General features: G+C 33.1%; 1 protein-coding gene across 3 annotated transcripts in view; it reads right to left on the minus strand.

The window, feature by feature from the left end:
* LOC111156442 (follistatin like 5) overlaps positions 1–22,051 on the minus strand; it is a 764,534-nt gene that overhangs the window by 508,232 nt on the left and 234,251 nt on the right. For all 3 annotated transcript variants that reach the window (XM_022517356.1, XM_022517373.1, XM_022517364.1), the window contains one exon: positions 19,270–19,518. In XM_022517356.1, the coding sequence (XP_022373064.1) occupies positions 19,270–19,518 (249 nt within the window). The remainder of the gene's footprint in view (positions 1–19,269; positions 19,519–22,051) is intronic.

The following is a 22,051-nucleotide window of genomic DNA, read 5'->3' on the forward strand; positions in this document are numbered from 1 at the left end:
GAAAATAGATTTGAAGGCTGAAATGAGTAAGCATTTAGAAAGACTTCTAGGGGTGCCTGGGTGGCTCAGTGGCTTAAAGCCTCTGCCTTGGGCTCAGGTCATGATCCCACAGTCCGGGGATTAAGCCCTGCATCGGGCTCTCTGCTCGGCAAGGAGTCTGCTTCCCTTCCTCTCTCTCTGCCTGCCTCTCTGCCTACTTGTGATCTCTGTTTGTCAAATAAATAAAATCTTAAAAAAAAAAAAAAAGAAAGAAAAACTTCTAAAAGAGGATGGGCATTGATATGGGTATTGATCAGATCACATGAAACCTTCTACATTGTGGCTAAGCCATTGTATTTTGTTTGAAGTATCAAAATGCATTTGGGGTGTTTTAAGAGAGAGAGTAACATAATTTTGTATTTTATAAATTTTATTCTGGTCTTTGAAATGGGTATGTAATTAGGAAAATAAAAACCTAGGGTAAGACTAGGTTTACATAAATTACCCCCACTAAAGATGAGTATATATGTGGAATATTTCCAGTCTTATCTTTAGTTTCTAAATTTATATATCCTCTGTTACATGTACTCTGATAAATTTAATTGTTCTCAGTCCTTTAAAATACCTACCAACTTAACATGGTTACCAATTATAAATTATCCACGACAGTATTTTGCCTAGCTTTTAATAAGTTTAATGATTATTGTACCTACCTAAAAGACACTCTGTAAAATCCATTTGATATATAAAATCATATGATATCTAATCTGATAAATAATTATTCAAGTCCACTAAGAGAAGACGGAGAATCCCATAGACATGTTTCATGTGTTAATAAGCCTTAGCCAAATTATTTTTCTCTGTGTGCTACAGTGGTAGAGACTTTTTTAATACATAATATTTAAATGGTCAGGGAAGGAACATATGCCTATTTAAAAAATAGATAAAGGCAATAAGGCTAAATCTAAATGTAACAGTGATTCTTTTTTTTTTTCTTCATCTTCAATGAATTTGTGTCTTATTAAAGTGTGGATGAAAGGATTAATGCATAAAGGTTTTCTTTTTCCAAAAGAAATTTGTATTTCCAAAAGAATACATTTTGTGAATATACTTAATCCTTGCTACTCTCATATCTGCTCTCTTACATTTTGCTAGCTTGCCCACCAATATTAAGATTTTGATAACTGCTTTGAGATGTTTGAACGGTGAGGTCTAATTAATCAGCAAAGTCAGGCTACTCACCCTAGTGAGAGTTGACAGTAGACTATATTAAACACCTTTTCAGGATTTTTATTGTGATGGTTTTAATAGGTGTTATTCCTACAGGATATCAAATCCCAAGCTCTAACATTTTTTTTTCATGTAGTTCATTCATTTTTTTTCCTTTTGATCAGATTATTAAGTCTTCTATAACTTTCCCTCCTATTTTATGTGCCAGCACTTTTAACAATTTTAAAAGACAGTATTGATGTGACTGCTCCCAAGTGTTCTATTCAACCATAATTTTCATTTCCTTCTGGCATAAAGAGATAATTTTTAAGAACTTTCTTTTTCTAAACCCCTCAAAAGCTGTTACACCTTTGTCCCATAAAAATAAGAAAAATGAGAAACGTTTTTTTATTCATTTCCTCAATTATGATTATGTGAAACCATCCTTTCATTTAGTTTTTCTTTACTCCTACTCCATTTTAGTTACAATGGATTAAAACATCCTTGTTGTTACTATAATAAACCATTAGTAGAATGTGTTTTTTTTTTTAACAACTACAGTCACACATCATGAATTTTAAGCAAAATACCTCAATATTCTTAAATTCTTATCAAAAGCCAGATCACTCAATTATTGATGTCACAGTGGATTTCCCCCCAAAGTAGACATTAGTGTTTTACTGAGGGCATGGGGCGTGTGTGGGGAGGGGTGGGTACCTATAGGCAAGAAGTCTCTCTTTGGGAAATAGTATGTACATTTTCTCAAAGCATACTTTGTCTTTTTTCCCCCAAAATCCTAACATGCATGTATCAATCGCTAACTAAAATTCGGACCCTGCATGTCTTGGCCACACAGACCCTTAAAGTGTTATTCTGGGCCCTTCATTTATCTTCCAAGTCATCAATCTTTGCCTCAATCATGTAAAGATAGCAGAATGTGAAAGAGAACTTTATGACAATGATAGAAACAGTATTGCTAGACAAACTCAGACCAAATTTTTGGAGAAAAAAGTCAAGAAAAAGAAAAATTTCCTCAATACCCTAATGTGCATAAGAAAAGTTCTATACGAAAAAAAATGCTCACTTTTGTTGATAGTCTCAAATTCTAAAACTTCAAGAAATAAGTTTTCTCAACTTCCATTACAATTTCCATACCTGTTAACTTAGATTCATAAGCAGACAAAATCCTGATGAATTCTATCACTTTTATTTTTCAAAGATTTTCCCTATTTATTTATTCATTCATGCATGATGGGGGAGGGGCAGAGGGAGAAGGAGAGAGAGAATCTCAAGCAGTCTGTGAGCATGGAGGCTGATACAGGTCTAGATCTCATGACCCTGAGATCATGACCTGAGCAGAAATCAAGAATCAGATGTCCCATCGACTGAGCCACCCAGAGGCCCCAATTCTGTCACTTTTAAACTCACAGGACTTGGCAGTTCAGTATCAATCTTAGCATGAAATTACAGGTGTACAACATGAATATGATGATTTTTCCTTAACACAGTGAAGGATTCAAGAGGATCATTCTTAAATTGGCTCACAATTTAATTTGTGCAAGTGCTGAGAGCCAATTACTTAAAATATCTCTTTCTTCTTTTTTGCAGAATAAGAAAATTTGTTAAAACTTTATTTTAAATAATTCATGCAAAGCAGTGTTCAATTTATATAAAATTATTTTTAATTTTTTTATTTATTTTTCTAAATCTTTTTCTTAACATCTTAATTTTATTTTTTTTTCAGTGTTCCAAGATTCATTGTTTATGTACCACACCCAGTGCTCCATGCAATACGCGCCCTCTTTAATACACACCACCAGGCTTATCCATACCCCCCAACTCTCTCCTCTCCAAAATCCTCAGTTTGTTCCTCAGAGTCCGTAGTCACTCATGTTTTGTCTCCTCCCATTTACCCCAATTCACTTTTCCTTTCCTTCTCTTCATATCCTCCATGTAATTCCTTACGCTCCGCAAGTAAGTGAAACCCTATGATAATTGACTTTCTCTGCTTGACCTATTTCACTCAGCATAACCTCCCCTAATGCTGTCCATGTTGATACAAAAGTTGGATATTCATCCTTTCTGATGGAGGCACAATATTCCATTGTATATATGGACCATATTTTCTTTATCCATTCCTCTGTTGAAGGGCATCTTGGCTCCTTCCACAGTTTGGTGACTGTGGCCATTGCTGCTATGAACATTGGAGTACAGATGGCCCTTCTTTTCACTATGTCTGTATCTTTGGGGTAAATACCCAGTAGTGCAATTGCAGGGTCATAGGGTAGATTTATTTTTAATTTCTTAAGGAATATCCACACTGTTTTCCAAAGTGGCTGCACCAACTTGCATTCCCAACAATAGTGTAAGAGGGTTCCCCTTTCTCCACATCCTCTCCAACACTTGTTGTTTCCTGTCCTGTTAATTTTGGCCATTCTTACGGGGATAAGGTGGTATCTCAGTGTCGTTTGTTTAGAATTTCCCTGATGGCTAATGATGATGAACATATTTTCATGTGTTTGTTAGCCATTTGTATGTCTTCTTTGGAGAAGTGTTGGTTTATGTCTTCTGCCCATTTTTTGACATAATTATCTGTTTTTTTTGGGTGTTGAGTTTGAGGAGTTCGTTATAGATCTTGGATATCAGCCCTTTGTCTGTAGTGTCATTTGTGAATATCTTCTCCCATTCTGAAGGTTGCTTCTTTGTTCTGTTGATTGTTTCTTTTGTTGTGCAGAAGCTTTTGATCTTGATGAAGTTCCAAAAGTTCATTTTTGCTTTTGTTTCCTTTGCCCTTGGAGATGTGCCTTGAAAGAAGTTGCTGTGGCTGATGTCAAACAGGTTACTGCCTATGTTATCCTCTAGGATTTTGATATAGTCCTGCCTCACATTGAGGTCTTTCATCCATTTCGAGTTTGTATATGGTGAGAGAATGGTTGAGTTTCATTCTTCTATACATAGCTGTCCAATTTTCCCAGCACCATTTGTTGAAGTGACTGTCTTTTCCACTGTATATTTTTTCCTGCTTTGTCAAAGATTATTTGACCATAGAGTTGAGGGTCCATATCTGGGTTCTCTACTGTGCTTCACTGGTTTATGTGTCTGTTTTTGTGCCAGTACCATGCTGTCTTGGTGATCATAGCTTTGTAGTAAAATTTGAAATCAGGCAACGTGATATACCCAGCTTTGTTTTCCTTTTTCAATATTTCCTTAGTGATTCATGCTCTTTTCTGATTCCAAACAAATTACTAGAACTCATACAGCAAGTATGTGGCAGGATACAGTAATGTGACAGGATACAAAATCAATGCACAGAAATCATTTGCTTTCTTATACACTAACAATGAAAATATAGAAAGGGAAATTAGAGAATTGATTCCATTTACTATAGCACCAAGAACCATAAGATACCTTGGAATAAAGCTAATGAAAGAGGTAATGGATCTGTACTCGAGGAACTACAGAACACTCATGAAAGAAATTGAGAAAGACACAAAAAGATGGAAAAGCATTGCATGCTCATGGATTGGAAAAATAAACATTGTTAAAATGTCTATAATGTCCAGAGCAATCTATACTTTCAACGCCATCCCAATCAAAATTCCACCAGCATTTTTAAATCTTATTTTTAAGATTTTTATTTGTTTGTTGTTTGTTTATCAGAGATAGAGAGTACAAGCAAGGGGAGCAGTAGGCAGAGGGTGAAGCAGGATCCCCGCTGGGCAGGGAGTCCAATATGGGACTCCATACCAGGACCCAGGGATCATGACCTGAGCCGAAGGTGAACACTTAACCAACTGAGACACCCAGGCATTCCTAAAGTTCTTTTTATTTTAAAGAGCTGAGGGCATGTTTAGTATTCACAGAAACTCAGACCAGTGAAGGATGACTATATGTTAGTCTTAGAAAACCAAAGACAACAAAAAATCCCATGAATTACACACACATTTTCACCCCATAAAAAAAAATAATGGCTTGAGTGTTAATATCAATGTTAACATACCTGCTCATTTAATTTGATATTTCATGTTAAAAAATCACTGGATCCTCAGCCAGTCAAGCATTGAGACATATCAGTATACGTGGATGGCAGTCTTTGAAAAAGTTACTGTTCTATTGTTATAAATGTGGAACAATAAAGATTTTAACAATATTACTATACATTTTATAATTTCATATAAATGTGTATATAAGTACATATAGCTTTTATTTCTCAATTTATACTTGAATAACTTAATTCCTGTCTCCTGTTACAAATTTATTATATGTCTATTACAATCACAGGCAGTCGGGTGACATCGTCCCTTAAAAAACTTGATATATAAAAATTCACTTTATAATAAATTAAGAGAAAATGATCATTTTGCTAAGTAATTTTCATTTTATAGGATATGTTCTTTTACATTGTAGCTCCTTTAAAATTAAAAATATTGTTTAACTTATATATATAATTATCATAGACAAATGTGGTAGACAATAAAATCTATCTGTAATGAAACTTCATGTATAATAGGTACTGGGTCAGAAATACTTGAACTTCATGTGTTTACCTAGAGATGCTGCTACCAGTCACAGAGGTTCTGTAATCAGGAAAAAGACCCTTGAGTGGCCTCTTTTTAAAATATGAATACAAAGCTCAAAAGCCACATTTATTTTGAAAGAGGATTATAATCAAAATTAGTGAACATGTGAAGGAAAAAAAGAAGAAAATCCCCCACAAAACACTGTTTTCTCTGTTGATGTGAGACACTGAGGATGTACGGGTGGGTAAGAATGAAAGTCATAACCTTTACCACTGATGTTCAAAAGGAGAACACCCTGATGAAGTGGACAAGTAGTGTCCTGGTTGAGATTTACTGACTTCAGAGGACACTGGACCTTTAAAACACAACCAAGCAGAAGAGGAGGAATGGAGAGGTTTGTGAGAGAGGCTTTCTTTTTTAATCCAGAACGTGGCTGAGATGGAAAGTTTCCAGGGAACCTGCGTTTGGACAATGTTTTAACCTGTGATGTTGCCATATGAACTCTGAAATTAGAGCCCAACATGTGCAGACCTGAGATAAGTTCAAAGAATCAAAATTCCAAACTCCTGAGTGAATATAAAAGACAGAAATTCTGTGATAGAAGAGTAGAAAAAAAGACTTGAGTGTCTTGAGGAGAACATGTGCTTAAGTGGCCCAAGAAAATTACAAGAAACCAGCCAAGTCATACCCTAGGAATGCTCACTGATACCATTAATGATAACTATCTTTTTCTTCTTTATTCTTAGCAGTCAGTGACAATAGGAAGTAATGAGACTATGCTGATCGAGGATAGGAAAAATCACAACAGTAGAATGACAAAAACAAAGGAATTCAGGTTAAGCACTTTCGTAAGAAGATACATCCTTGAAACAGCTAAAGGCTCTAGCTCAAATTGATCCACTCACTTTAATTTGATTGGAAATAAGGATGGAATAGAGACTGTTTTCTATTAATTTAACAGTTTGTTCCTTCTGACCTTTTCTTATGAAAAGGGTCAGGAGATTGGGTTATAAATGGGGTTGATGTCTTTGACTCTTCCAAAAGCCAGTGTAATAACTTTTTTTTTTTTTTTTTTTTCCTTGTCAGGGCCCCTGGTTTCAAGTCTCAGAGAACAGTGGAATCCTTTGGGCTGGAAGGCGAGGAGGACTGGCAAGGATAGGGTGACAAGAGGCTTTGAGTAACAAAATGTTTTCTGTATCCACAAGTAAATTTTCTAAATATTTAAGATAACCTGGGGTCAAATATAGTAAGCTTCTCCTCCCTATTGTTTGCTGTATCATGTCTGGTTGTCCAAATAAGATATTTATTTGTTTGTTTGTTTGTTGTGGTATTCTGATGTTGAAATAATTAGAATTACATAGAAAGGGCATGGCATAATATTTCTTTCATATATTTATTGATATGTGGAGATGAAACTCACTTCCGTGCCTGTTACTTCCTGTGGAGGTAGACACAGCCCTGACAAATTTATACAGGAGTCGGTGTGTGTGTTTACCATGGAACTAATGAACAAAACTGTTGCTATGCTGTACACTAGCTGCTTCTGAGCTATGGAGATTGTGCCAATGTGTCATGTAAATGTTTCCACTTGTTAAAATTTTTAAAGGCCAAAACATGTGCTGTATTATTCAAGCATATTTTTCCCCCAGATTTGAAAGTAATTTTGACATAAATTTAATTAAACCCCCAAATCCTACTCTTATGTTTTGTAGACTGTCATCACAGCTAAATGCCATAGTTATTATTCTGGATACTGGAAAACACATCCTATACCAACCTACAGGTTCCTTTGTGTTTCACTAAAAGTGCAGTAGTTGCGGACCTATCAGTGTTTTTTGAGTGAAAATTAAACAAGAGTCATTTTTTCTTATATAATTAATTTATGCACATGTGTTCACTTTGGAAATATGTTAATGTGGGGATACACAAAAGAAATGATGAGTTTTGATAAGGCATAAAAACTCTGCCTCAGGGGCGCCTGGGTGGCTCAGTGGGTTAAAGCCTCTGCCTTCAGCTCAGGTCATGATCCCAGGGTCCTGGGATTGAGCCCCACATCGGGCTCTCTGCTCTGCGGGGAGCCTGCTTCCTCTTCTCTCTCTCTCTCTGCCTGCCTCTCTGCCTACTTGTGATCTCTGTCAAATAAATAAAAAATCTTTAAAAAAAAAAAAAAAAAACTCTGCCTCAAAGCTAGAGTTCTAGAGTTAATATTCTATGCTTGTTTGGGAGCAGATAAAGGTCTAATGACCAGAGATAAAATGTCAATAAATAGCCCCAAATGTCTTTGTCCTCCTGGAAATATTCCCTTAGTCAACATAAGCCATGTACTACATATGCAGCATTAGGTTCTCTGGGTTTTTATAGGCATCCATTAAGCTCAGGGTATACTATATTACTACACCTTACTTGATATCATCTCTTTTCTGAAAGTAGAGTGAATGGCCAGTATCTTCTAGGTTGTGAGAGCGAACTTGGGCTGAAGATGTAAATGCTTATAAAGAAACACTGTCTGCCAATTAGAACCATATGCAGTACTTCGGAAGCTGCAGGAGTTAACATACAGGATGAGAAGGCAAAATGAGCTCTCCATACATTCCTTTTGAGTTCAGACTTCTCTGTCATTGTTTTTTTTTTAATTTGATTCTTATTTCTTGCTGAATACATTTCTCAGGGATCCCTGATCTCTCTTTTAACTTGGCCTGCATACTGAATAAACTGCCAAGGGGAAAAACAAAACAAAACAAAACAAAACATAAAAACCCCTAAATGACCATAGACAATTGAATGTAATGTGGCACATATACTCTATGAGGGGGGAAAAAATGTTTCACTTAAACAAAAGGCAAATGGGATTGTTCTGACACAGAATAATTTCATGTACTTGAATATTAGATATAGATGTTAATCTAACCTCATGAGTCCAGAAATGATGGAAATCGCCATTGGTCATTAATTGATTTGTCTAGCTGCTCATCCCACCCAGGTAGTAAAAGTAACAACTTTGTCATCTACATTTTGGACACAGCATTAAGAGTGGGTCTGCCACAGGATTACATGTCAATATATAATCACTGTGAATGGCTAAAAGAATCATATTTGCTCATACATACCAATCCATGGTGTGTGTGTGTGTGTGTGTGTGTGTGTGTATGTGTGCGTGTGTGTGTGTGTGTATATATATATATTTCATTTCTACAGATATTTTATATTATTATTATCTAAAGTCTTTTGACAAGTATGTAAAATTTTGAGCATTTTTAAAAATCAAGCACATGTAATATTGTTCCTTTCGATTAATTACACTAATAATCAATTAAATTCATCAAATGCTCATGCATCTTTCTGAATTTTTAGTAACACTTTCATCTTCTTTTAGGAAAAAGATTTCAAAAATGAATTTAATGTCAACAACCCCAGAAATATCCACATTAAATTAGTCTATATTCCAACATTATTGGCAGCTTGAATAGTTAAATTGAATATGTTCAAATGTAGAAACATTATGTAGAAAATTTTGAGCCGCCTCAAATTTTCAAATGATTTGCTTAGCTAAATAAAGTAGTTTCCACCATCAAAAACACTGACATACAGAATTAATAATAAAGTGATCTTATGTTAGATATGTTTCAAGGTAATTTCCCACCCACACTATTTCAGAGAATTACCTTCCAATTGTCCCTCTTTTTTTCCAAAAATATAGATTTCCAAAAATAAAGATATAGATGATATAGATAGATACAGTTGTAAATATCTTGTTTTCATGCCCATCACAGTGACTGTTAATTGATCAGAGAGGTAGAGAGTCATTGAAATAAAATAGCTATTATAGGCCTATATCCTTTCCAAAGATCATGGAAAGGTATGACTTGGCTAACTAGTTTAAACAGATTCCATTACTGGAAATTTTGACCAAGAGTCACAGATGTAAACTGAATGTTAGCATAAGGAAGTTAAGCCAAAATATGTGATACAATTTCCAGAATGTAGAAGTGGTCAGGAAATTCATTCTCACCTATATGCAAGCTTAGGCAAAAGATACCCACCAGGAGATTTCTGGATACTAGAGGAGGTATACAAAAAAGAGCAGAGATAACATAATCATACTGCCCCTGAAACATTATCATACTGCCCCATATGGAAAATATGACTTTGGACTCTTATGTATAATTTTTTCCTGGGTGAAAAAAATTCTGATTAAACCTAATTTTTCATCTGTTCAATGCCTTAATCTAAGAACCTGACTATATTTGTAGAAAAGTACACAACCACAAAAGACTACTCTTTAAATTTATGAGCAGAGATATGCAGTTCTTCAAAGCTGCTAGAAATCTTTCTTCTCCTGTTGTCTTTGTTTATTTTTTTCACGAACTCTTTTGTTCGTTTTTCTCAAATCTCCAAAACCTTTTCCTCTGTCACTTTCAACTGATGCTTCATTTCTTATTTCATATAAAAAATATATGAAATATATTTGAAATAGTGAAATATATAAGACATAATGTGTTCTTATCTGGTTGCATCTGTACATTTGAATGTATGTGCATATACACATATGCAACCAAATAAGATCAACTTTTACATCATAAAATAGGTCCGTCTACCACAACCTAGAAGTACTTAGTTTTCCAATCCTTGTCTGTTTAATGAATGAAGACTCCAAGCTCTCATCTAAAGTCAAATATAACCTTTGTCCATTGGAGCCCATTCTCTCTGGCCTAGTCAATGCTTCTGTTGTGACAGCTACCTCCACTTTCTCTTGCCCTATGAAATTTCTCCCTTTCTGTTCCCTTATTCCTATCCACATGTCTCTTTCTCCTGATCACTATATGTATCTGCTCCTCTTTAGAGCTTTCTGGAAAGTGCTTGCTATCTTACTTTCTCGGCTCCTATTTTCTTTTACAGACTTTCTTAACCAAGTTAACTAAATCAATGGTCATTTCCTAATTTCCATCATACCTGATTTCACCAACATTAATTCAGCTAATTATTCTGTCCTCCATGAAACACTTTCTTAATTAGTTTCTATATATCTATACTCTCCTGATTTCCCACCCCTATCATTGCAGACTATGTATATGTCTGGTTTACCTTTCTCCATCTTCTGACCCCTGAAGGTTGAATTACAACAGACTTCCATCCCTGCACTCTTTGCTTCCCAGTGTGCACTCCGTCTCTAGTTTATCTCAACTACGGAGTCCTTTACCTTGTCTCTTTATTAGTATACTAATAAATCCTATATGTACATATCTTCCTCCAAATTTTCCTTTGATTTCCTGACTCATATTCCACCGAATAAATGGCATTTTCCTTGCTTGTCTAAAAGGGATTTAAATTTAACTAACCTTAAATGCATATGTATGTGTATCCATTTTCCCCTCACATCCACTTTCAAAAGTGTGAGTCCCCCAGTGTTTCACATTTCCACAAATGACTCCTCAAATTTTCTTTTTTTAGGTTAGCTTGTTTTTTCTTAATTCCCATAAACTCCATGCCCACTTCACAGCTAGCCAGACAACTTTGTACTGCCAATGGCACTGCGGTCATCTTGATTCAAACTACCCTCATCTATCTCTCTTTTGGGTAACTACCACTAGATATTAATTGCTTGCTTAATTTACACCTTACTTTTCTGTACTAATGAATTCTCATCCAAATCTCTTTACCTATCATCAAGAGGAAAAAAATACTGACAAAATGTAATCACAACTCATGTCTAGATTTTGGTGGGAGACTTTTAGAGAGACGTTCTACAAATCATTGGAAATTCATATATTGATCAAAGAAACATATAGGAACAAGTCTTTAAAGTGATTATCACATAGAGGAACACATGAAATGCTTCTCATTTGTCTGAGTACACACCACCCTCTATTGTAACCATGAGTCTGCTAAGTAATTTATAGCCAGATGATGGTGGCTATGAACTAAAAACAAATTGCATATTACCCGCATTAAATTAATTATATTTTTTATTAATTGAAATTCCTTACACTTTCCTTAACCAGTTATCAAAAGAGCAACATCATTAATTACCTATGCCTTACATTGTGCTGGAAAACGCCAAATCTCCTTTCTTCAATGTGATTCCCTCCAAATATTTTTTTCACGTAATTATCTGGATAACCATAGGCAAAGCTTCTCATTTTTCCCATTTGGTTTAAAATTTTCATTATTAATAGGTTTTTTAAATGTCCTCTAAAATACCTAAAGACACTCCTCAGAAAGAATTTTATTTATTTATTCACCTTTTTTTAAATCTATTTATCTATTTATTTATGAGACAGAGAGAGTATGCAGGGGAGGAATAAAGGAGGGGAGAGAAAGAATCTTAACCAGACTCCGCATCCAGTGCAAAGCATAATACAGGGCTCAATCTTATGACCCTGAGATCATGACCTGAGCAAAAATCAGGAGTTGGACACTTAGTTGGCTGAGCCACCCAGACACCACCCACTCGGAAAGGATTTTAAAAGTGAAATATAAATCAGCCTAATAGAGAAAAATTTTCAGTTGCATTTTCTAGAACATTTTATCCCCAATTTTATATGCTGAATGTAATCAATGGAAAGTTTTCCATCATCCTATTTTGCACAGAAATATTAAAGAGAAGATTTTTAATTGCATTACAAAAATAATGGTTGTAAAAAATGTTCTTCACTTGGTAAGGTACAGAAATGTCACATTCTGCATTTGAAAATACGATACTGAGAAAATAAACATTGTAAGTGAAGGTGTCAGTGACTGGTAATGACTGATAAAATATTTAAACAGTCTCAAGATAGAAGAAAAATTATTTGAACTAATAAAAGGTTAAAATGTTTCATTTTTTGTCATTATTGAATATTGTGCTTATAGCTACTAATGGAATGTTCATATAATCATAGAAAACATGAAAACATGCTCTTATCTGGTTGCATCTGTACATTTGAATGTATGTGCATATATACATATGCAACCAGATAAGAACAACTTTTACATCATAAAATAGGTCCATCTACCTGCACCTGAAAGTGCTTAGTTTAACACTAAAATGTTAAACTAAAATATTTATTCTATAGCTTTAAACTGAAGAAAAATTATATCACATGAAAATATATAAAAACAAAACTATCCAAGTTTTTTAATGTTAAATTAAATTCTTATAACAGCAAACAAAAGGGAAATTTTGGTAAAAATTAAATGCATCAAAAAATGCACTTAATTTCTAAAGTTTTGGTTTTGAAGAGGGTAGGGGAGTAAAATAACATTGTCACCTATCTAATAGATATTCTATTTATAGCATAAGATAAGCAAAATCAGCCTAAACAAAATCTATGAGGAAGGTTATTATAAGATAACTCTTCAAATGTCAACCAAGAAATTAATAATAAATATATTTCTAAACTCAAGTTATTTTTTCTTTAAGTAGTCTTACCTACAATCAGAAATTTACTACCTTAATTAACCTGTTATAACCTGGCAAATTCAATAATATAGTAATTCAACCAGAGTCTTTTGATGTAAGATTATAAACTAATATAAGCCTAAAAGAAAATATATGTGTCTTTACAGTTTCAAATTTGAGAATTTATTGCAATCAAATGTTCACAGTTATTGTATAAAAGTTACAGTCTTAAATAATTATTATCTGTTACTATGTTCTTCAGTTGGCTAAGAACTATATCAAATGTGTTACTTAATCCTTCAAAATACCACAGTGAGCAAGAATGTTTCTAAATAATGTCACATGTTCATGGAAATCACTATTAAAAGTAAAGTTTTAAAAATCTTAGGCAAGTAAGATATCATGGTATATATTTCAGCAAAATATTTGGAGCATACATGCACTAAAGAAGACAGAATCCCTTGGTTCTTAAGAAAGTAGCATTAACTTGCTATGCAAGTGTTTTGCAGGCTATTTTTAAAGTCTTAATCTCACCTTCTTTATAGTACACTGGCTTGTTATTATGATGGAACAATAAAAAAACACTAATAATAATAAACACTGTGACAGTGTTTTGAAATAAATAATAATCAAATTACTATTATTATCACCTATATTCTCTCTCTTTCTTTCTGATAATATTTTTTAATGTATTTGTTAAGTAGTCAATATCCAAATCTCTTTCTTTTAGATCATTTTCATATTATATGTAAAATCTCATTTATCCACTATCTATAAAACTATTTAAAAATAAATTTTTAAATATAAAAATCCCAAAAATTCCCAATGTCTACAGAGTCATTTATAGAATTTTCAAAAATTAGAGGAGAAATAAGCATTTGGTATTATTTTAATAACAAATGGTAACTTTCTGAGTGTACACATTACAATGATTTCTACAGATATAATGAGCAATGCACAGAATTCTGTATTTCACATTTTGATTAGAGCAGCAACAAAGCTATATTAACTTTAATTAAATGTTAAATGTGAGATAAATTTTGAAAGTGAAACACAACTCAGTCAATTTCATAACACCAAATTCAGAAAGTTTCACTGTAAATCTACCCCAATTCCGGGGATTAATCAAATTGGTTTGATGTTGTCTGTGCTGAGGGCATTCAAGAGATCTAGAGCATCTGTGTGTATGTTATGGTCTTAACCAATTTGTAGTCGTCCAATTCATTAATTTGTAGTCGTCCAATTCATTAATTTCACTACCATCCTGCAGTTTCACTTGGCTAATACTGCCCAAAACCCAAACCAAAGCAAAGAAACACATATCTAGGTGTTGCTTTCCACAGTTTAAATATTTATCAAGGTTACTATTTTTCATGAAATGGCATAAAAGACAAACATAAAATAGAAACTTTACAAAGCCTTCCTTCAAAAAAAGAAAAGGTAATCTAAAATCCCATGTGTTTTAACAAAATAATTACAGTTATATTTTAAAATAGCATTGTATCATCGGCAGCCTAATTTTCTAGCTCAAGTTCTGGAATCCTGTCTTAAAAAAAAAAAAATCAGGTAAAAGAACCAATTAAAAAATGGAATATGAATGTCTCTCCAAATCATACCAAAGAAAAAGAACACAATGTCAGATCTCATTCAAATAGTGCACACATAGCCGTAAAAACCATATTTCCCAAGTTGTTATTGTTTGTGATGCACATTTAAGGGCACAGAACATTTGCTTTTATGGCAGTTTTATTCTCAGCACAGTAAATGGCAAAAGGGTTTCTGTTCAATTGACTTTCTCATAAAAGGTTTAATTCCTTACTCATTTTGGCACAAGTTATATCTTGAGTTTCTTACTCTAGCTTATACCTGTTGTCTGAGTAAATAAATTCTGCTGTGTAAGATAGATAGACCCAGAGTAAGGGTAAGAGAAAATTATACTTGTTATTAATGACATGAATTGCAGAAGCGAGAAGCCCTTTGGGGGTAGAGTGGGGATAGGAAATGACTTTAAGCCAAAACTGCTATCACAAGGAACAGCTCGGCCTTACACAAAAATAGAATGTTTTATGCTATGTGATGGGGTTCAGTACAGTTCACCTCAGAATGTGTCACTTTGGCATAAGGATTATTTCCAGACAATCTTATTTGAAGACAACAAAGGCCCTACAGACCCATGAAGACCTTTTTGGTCCCCTCCTCCCCTCAGCTGCGTAAAAGAATTGAGATAAGGCGGCGTGTACCAGTAGTATTTATTATAGAAGTTTTTGTTTGTTTTTGTTTTTTTGGTAACATAAGGAAAACTTCTGAGCAAGACATAGCAAACATTTGTTGACCAAACTTCTGCTCTTCCATCTCCCTGTGGATTGTCTTCTCCAGTTTGAAGTCCCAGACCCTTACCCTCTTCTTACTTCAGGACGCATATAAACCTCAGTTCCCTGTCAATGAGTCTCATTTTCTTATGGGTCCCCATGTATATGTAATTGAATTTATTTTTCTCCTCTTACCTGTCTCATGTCAATTTGATTATTAGGCCAGCCAGAAGAATAGGAATATAGAAAAACTTTTTTCCTCCCCAACATACGCCAAGTATCATCTTAAAGTTTTTGGTGCCAGTAAAAAAATACTGTAATATTCTATATCCTATTATAGTCAGTTTCTTTGTAATCACAGAAATGTGAATAGAAATGAATTTAAAGATGCTATATTCTTAGATCTATTATATGTTTTATTTATGGTTCCACATATCATAAATCACTAAAGAAAATTCTTAGTGAATCATTGTCTCTATTTAAGAGTTAGTAATAGCAAGTGCTAAGCACACTACTGAGGTATTTAGATATTTAACACATACAGTAGAAGGGAGAGAAATAGATACAGTTGTAGGTATAGATATATTCATAGATATAAAGATGCAAAAGTAAATATAGATATAAATCTCCCTAACTTGAGCTCTAATCTTAATTTTAATATAATCATAAACATGATTATATAGATATAACTCATTTTAATAAGTGTAATATAAATGACAAACATTAACCTGATAAATTTGATATGTAAAATAGGACTTAACCTTAAAGTTGAAATAATTAATGAATAATGTAAACCGCACTTTCTTTAAAATTATCTTATTTGCTCATATTTTCAGTAGTTTTTCTTATTAAACTCTTTTTATTTTGAGATAACTGTAGAGTCATATGAGGTTGTAAGAAATAATAGAGATTCTATGTACTCTTTACCCAGTTTCTACCAATAGTAAGATTTTGAAAACTTTAGTGCAATATCATAACCAGGATATTATCTTTAACACTACCCACTGATCTTACTCAGATTTCCTGTTTTATATGTAATCATTTGTGTGTGGACATGAGTTTAATGTAATGTAACACATGAGTAGGTCCCTATATTTAACACCACAACCACGAAGACATAGAGAAGAACTTTCAGTATTTTTAAAAATTAATTTTAAGGCACTGGTAATCTTTTATAGCAGATGTTAACAAACTTTTTATGGGAAGATCCAGACAAAATGTTTTTTATGCTTTGCAGACCATACTATCTCTGTTATAAATACTCAAATCTCCTTTCATTTTGCAAAAACATCCAAAGGAAATTCCTAAATAAATAGCTGAGGCTCTGTTCCAATAACACATTGTTTTAAAAAAAGTGGACTGTAACCTGAGTTTGGCCATTAGTTTCTTGTTTGTTGACTCTTATTCTAAGGTTTGCATAATTATCTTTTATTAGATCTAAAAACAAAAATTTTTTTGGAGGAAAACTCATTCCTGTTATTTAGTTTGTTTTTTTTTTCTATTAAATATCTAATTAAACATAGGTTTTTAGCAGTTCTTGAACTTAATATTTTAATTTGCTTCTTCCTTTGGGCCATTATATAATTGCAGAAATTCTACGGAAAATAAAGTTCATAATCATAAGGATTAATTTGGGCCATGACAACTAACCATGTCAGGCATTTAGCTGTCATGAATCTTGTTTTGCACCTTAAACTTGGTCAACTGCACACCAGTAAGACAGGTAACTTATTGTTTGGTTGTACATCACTTAGTTCCTTTCTGCTGAAATAAATTCCTCTTGTGAGGTATACGTGTGTTAGGCAAAATCCCAAAATAAATAATCCAAAGACACAAATTCTGAGACCCGAGTAATGCATAAACCCTTGGTAATTAACCCAGATAATATAAATGAAAATTTTTTTAAAGATTTTATTTATTTACTTGACAGACACAGATCACAAGTAGGCAGAGAGGCAGGCAGAGAGAGAGGAGGAAGCAGGCTCCCTGGTGAGCAGGGAGCCCAATGCAGGACTCGATCCCAGAACGCTGGGAGTCATGACCTGAGCTGAAGGCAGAGGCTTTAACCCACTGAGCCACCCAGCCGCCCCTAATGAAATTTTAATACTAGGTGTAATTAGTTAAAGAAGCATTTTGACTTACATATGATGAGAAAGTCTTTTGAAAAAAATCAATAAATTTGATAAATATACTCAGTATAAGTCTGAAAGACAAAAGTTTTTCAAACCATTGTTTTGTGAACTCATAGGGCAGAAAAGATTCCTAGCTATATCCAGTTCATCTATGTCTGTGCTGATATACACATTGACTTATATTATGCCTAAGTACCCAGCAATAAAGTTGAACATTAGAATATACCAAGTGTTTTTTTCTCATGATATCTAATATCATGTTTTCACATAACTGATTGCTGGGTGTCAGTTGGACAAAACCTCATTTTGAGAATGTATCTAAATTACCTTAATAGAATATTATGTATATAGTTGTATGATGTCATGCATCAGTGGCACAGCAATATTGTTACCGTACCATCTTAGGTCGAAATAACAGAATAAACACACACACACACACACACACACACACACACACACACATACTCTTCCATGAATTTTAAAGCACATTGCTAATAGAATTAATTTTAGTTAATTGTAAAATAGATTTGATAGAAGAAGGGAATAAATTGAACTTGAAACCAAAACATATGCTATTCTTTCTGTACAAGAAGAGAACATGATATCATAAAATACTCTGTGCATGAATTCAAGGTGCACCTAGTTCACGGTCGTAAAGAAACTATTAACATTTTACTTCAATTATATCAATGGGCTTCTAGTAGCCACACTGACTACAGAGTATTTCACCTTATATCATTTGAAAAGCTCTGTATATCATTTTATTATCACCTTGGAAATAATATTTTATTTATTCTACCATGTTTGAGAAAGGAAAGTTTTTAACCATTTTGCTTAATATCAGAAAAGTCTTAGGTGTAAATAAACTTGAGGAAAGTTTTGAAAAAATGGGATGGGAACCAAGTGAAGATTAGAAATCAGGTTGATCACCAACCTATTCGAATGTTCTGTATATTTAACATCTCAGAATTTCAGTCTGAGTTTTGACTATAAATAAGCAAATATTTTCTCCAGTCATAAGACATAATAGACTTAAGAACATAAAGACAAAATAGGCTTATGAATAAATAACATTAGAAATGTTCAATGATTTATGTACTTATATAGCACATTAAAATAATTTCTAAAATTACTAATTCAGCAATACTTTTTCATAAACAGTAACCAGTGGTTTTGGGTACCATGAAAATAAATACCAATATTTTTAGGTTTTAGGTTGTTGTAATCCCACATTTACTATGTAAATTTAGCAGAGTTCTTCAGGGTTATTTCAATGGACATTTACGGGTTCCATCTAACCCAAATTATGTGGTGCAAACTGAAACCCATCGTTTTTAATCAGGAAGAAATGAGATGTTATCCCAGCATGGCTTGGCATTCACTATTCACTCAATTCCACTCCAGGTGCTTTTCACTGGGTAGATTTGGCCTGTTGGCTGAATTGGCCTCCCTGTGTCCTAAGATAACTGCCATGATTGGGAAGCCATATGGTGCAATGCTGAAAGCTATATTAAATTTGAGTCATATTTTGGCCAACTTTGTACTCGTAATTGAGATTCAGAATTGTGTCCATGTACATTTCTATATACTTACTGCTTATTGATGTAATTAAACTCACATTTTTTTCTTTCTCTTTTTAAATACTTGCTGATATGAAATCATGCTACAGTTTAAACTTAAAGGCAGTAGTTGAGAGAAGGAAAGGAATAGAAGGTGACACTTTAGGTTCACCCTGTATTTACCTTTAAAGAAGCAGTCTTCGTTGTGAACAATGGTAATCTTTTGCTTTTTCAGGCAAGCAGCTCTATGCACCTCACAGTGGTTTTCATAAAATTCTCCATCAGATCCACACACAGGTTTATAGTGTCTCTTGCAAATGTCCATACAGGCACATTCTGGTTGCCCTGTCTCTCTGCTGATGACACAGTGCCTTCCCAAACCACAGTATTTATTTTCACAAGACCCCAGAGCACCATCCTGAATCAGGAATCCTGAAGACAAAGAAGAGGAAAATCATTTGCATTTATATGTTTAAATAATACGTGCATGTCAAAATATGAAATAAGGAAAAGTCTATGAGAAATATAGTATAATCAGGGTTCAGTTGTTCTCAGTACAAAAGAGACTTGCATTAGACAGGTAGATGACCTTTTGAAAATACTCTCAATAGTCTTTCCCTCCTACCCCCCTGTGGTGGAGCTCTTTTCTCCCTCTTCAATGAGTAGTGTGGTCCTTAAGAACATGATCTCCATAATTGAACTGCCTGAGTTCAAATACTGATTCTACCATTTATTAGCTATATGTCTTTGGACAAATTACTTCTTTGTGCCAAGTTGTCCCATCTGTTACTGATGGTAATAGTATGGACTCCCTCCTAAAGTTGTACAAAATATTACATGTAAGAATCCACAGGAATCACTTCCCTGTCATATAGTGAATGTTAAATAAATGTCAACTTTTACATTAATAATAGGAAAAATGACATGTATGTATATAAAGCAAGAAATAAGAATGGGAAATAATTGTGCCTTGAAAACTTCTTGGTGGGTTCTGGTACTGATCTTTTCTTGTTTGACCTTTGCCACTGGACAATTACAAATACATTTCTTAACTAAATGAATAAATCATGAAGAATTCAATTTTATTGCTACATATTCAGTTTAACAATCTCCATTGGCATCAGAAAAGAGTAAGTAGATCCAGCAGTCTTGTACTAAAACCAAACTAATCAGCTTGAATTACTACACTTTTAAGACAGATTTGGCTTTTATCCTTTGAGAATTTATCTGACTGGAAAGTAAAAAAAAATCAGTAAAAAAAAAAAAGTTAAAAAAATCATTAAAAATATATATGTATGTATTTTTAATTTAATGTAATTAATTTAATTTTAATTATACATATATTTTAATATATTAATTATAAATATATTTAATTATAAAATATATTAAAATAGATATGTCATATCTATTTTTATATATTTATATATAAGTATATATATTTATAGACACACACAGATATAATAACACACACAGATATAAGATATAAAAACACACAGATATAATATATACATATACATACGTATGCATGTGTGTATATACATACACATATGAAAAGATTTGTGAGGTAATATACTACAGTAATTTTCTTAGGTATTTAGTGTATAATTTTAGCTTGTTGATTTAAAACCATCTCTCCACATGACAACATCATAATAATTAAGAACACAGATTCTGATCCAGAGTTTAAACCATAACCCCACCAGTTACAACCTTTAGGACCTTGGGCAAGTACCTAAACATCCGAGTTTCCTTGTCTGTAAAATAGGAATAATACCATATTCTCATAGGATTATCAAAATTAAAGGGCTTGGCACATGTAAAACTCCATTCAATTGCCTATTATTATTATTATTATAACTACCTTTTTAAAGACTAGTTTTCATAAGGACAGATATATACAATTGAACAAGTATTTAAAAAATCATATTTATTTGTTTTTAAATGAAACCTATAAAGCAGTTTACTTTACTATATACATGTATTACCAAATGGAGTGTAGCAAATTTAATATTACAAAAAGAAAAGACCAATACTATCAACTATGTTTTTTTTTAAAGCATGTCTTTTAATAGGGGTATAAATTGGAATAAATCTTCTCAAAAGCAATTTTTAAGTATTTGAACTTTGATACCACGTTCCAATTATTGAGAAAACAATCTATAAAATTTAAAAAAATTAAAAGAAATAAAAAGATACATAATTTTCTGAATAGATCTTCTCGATATAGTGTTATTTTATATGATAACTCACTGAAATATTTTAGTAAATTTTGTAAAATATACTTAATGTGGTAGTTCCTAAAATTTGGCATGCATTAAAGTGGCCTAGTATAGTTGTTAAAACATTGATTCAGCCTCCAAGCCACCTCAGAGTTTTTAACTCAGTGATCTGTACTATGTGTAGCCCAAAATTTATATTTCCAAGTTCTCATGCAATGATTACACTGCTGTTTCTGGGATCATACTTCAGGGTCTTTGATTTATTGAAATTCTACTTTATATTTAAAATAAATACAACACAAGTAAAAGGTTAGGTAAACAATTAGGTAATGCTCTTAAAGGGAAAAGATGAGAAGGTTAGCTATGAGTAAAAGCATAAAATAATGCAAGTATTTAGAATTAACTAAGGAAAGATAGAGAAAAACAAACAGCTAGGTGGATATAATACTGGGCAAAGTTTTCTCTTGGTATTATTGCTTTCTAATGTTCAATGCATTCCATTTTAAAAAAGTCGAAAATTATTTCAATTGTGACTGTAAAATAATGACTGATTTCAATTTGGAAAATACTTTTCCTCATCCTTATGCCAGTATTTATGCCAATTGTTGATCTAATGTTTATAGAGTCCAAGATGTGACTGTCAGGAATCTGACTCACATATTTGTATACCTTATATTTCCTTTGTGTTCTTACTATCTAATTCTAAGTGGTTGTTTTTTTGCCATCAAATAGTTTAGGATTTAACA

Source organism: Enhydra lutris, unplaced genomic scaffold (genome assembly GCF_002288905.1).
Source record: "Enhydra lutris kenyoni isolate GAN:26980312 unplaced genomic scaffold, ASM228890v2 scaffoldscaffold3, whole genome shotgun sequence".
NCBI lineage: Eukaryota > Metazoa > Chordata > Mammalia > Carnivora > Mustelidae > Enhydra > Enhydra lutris.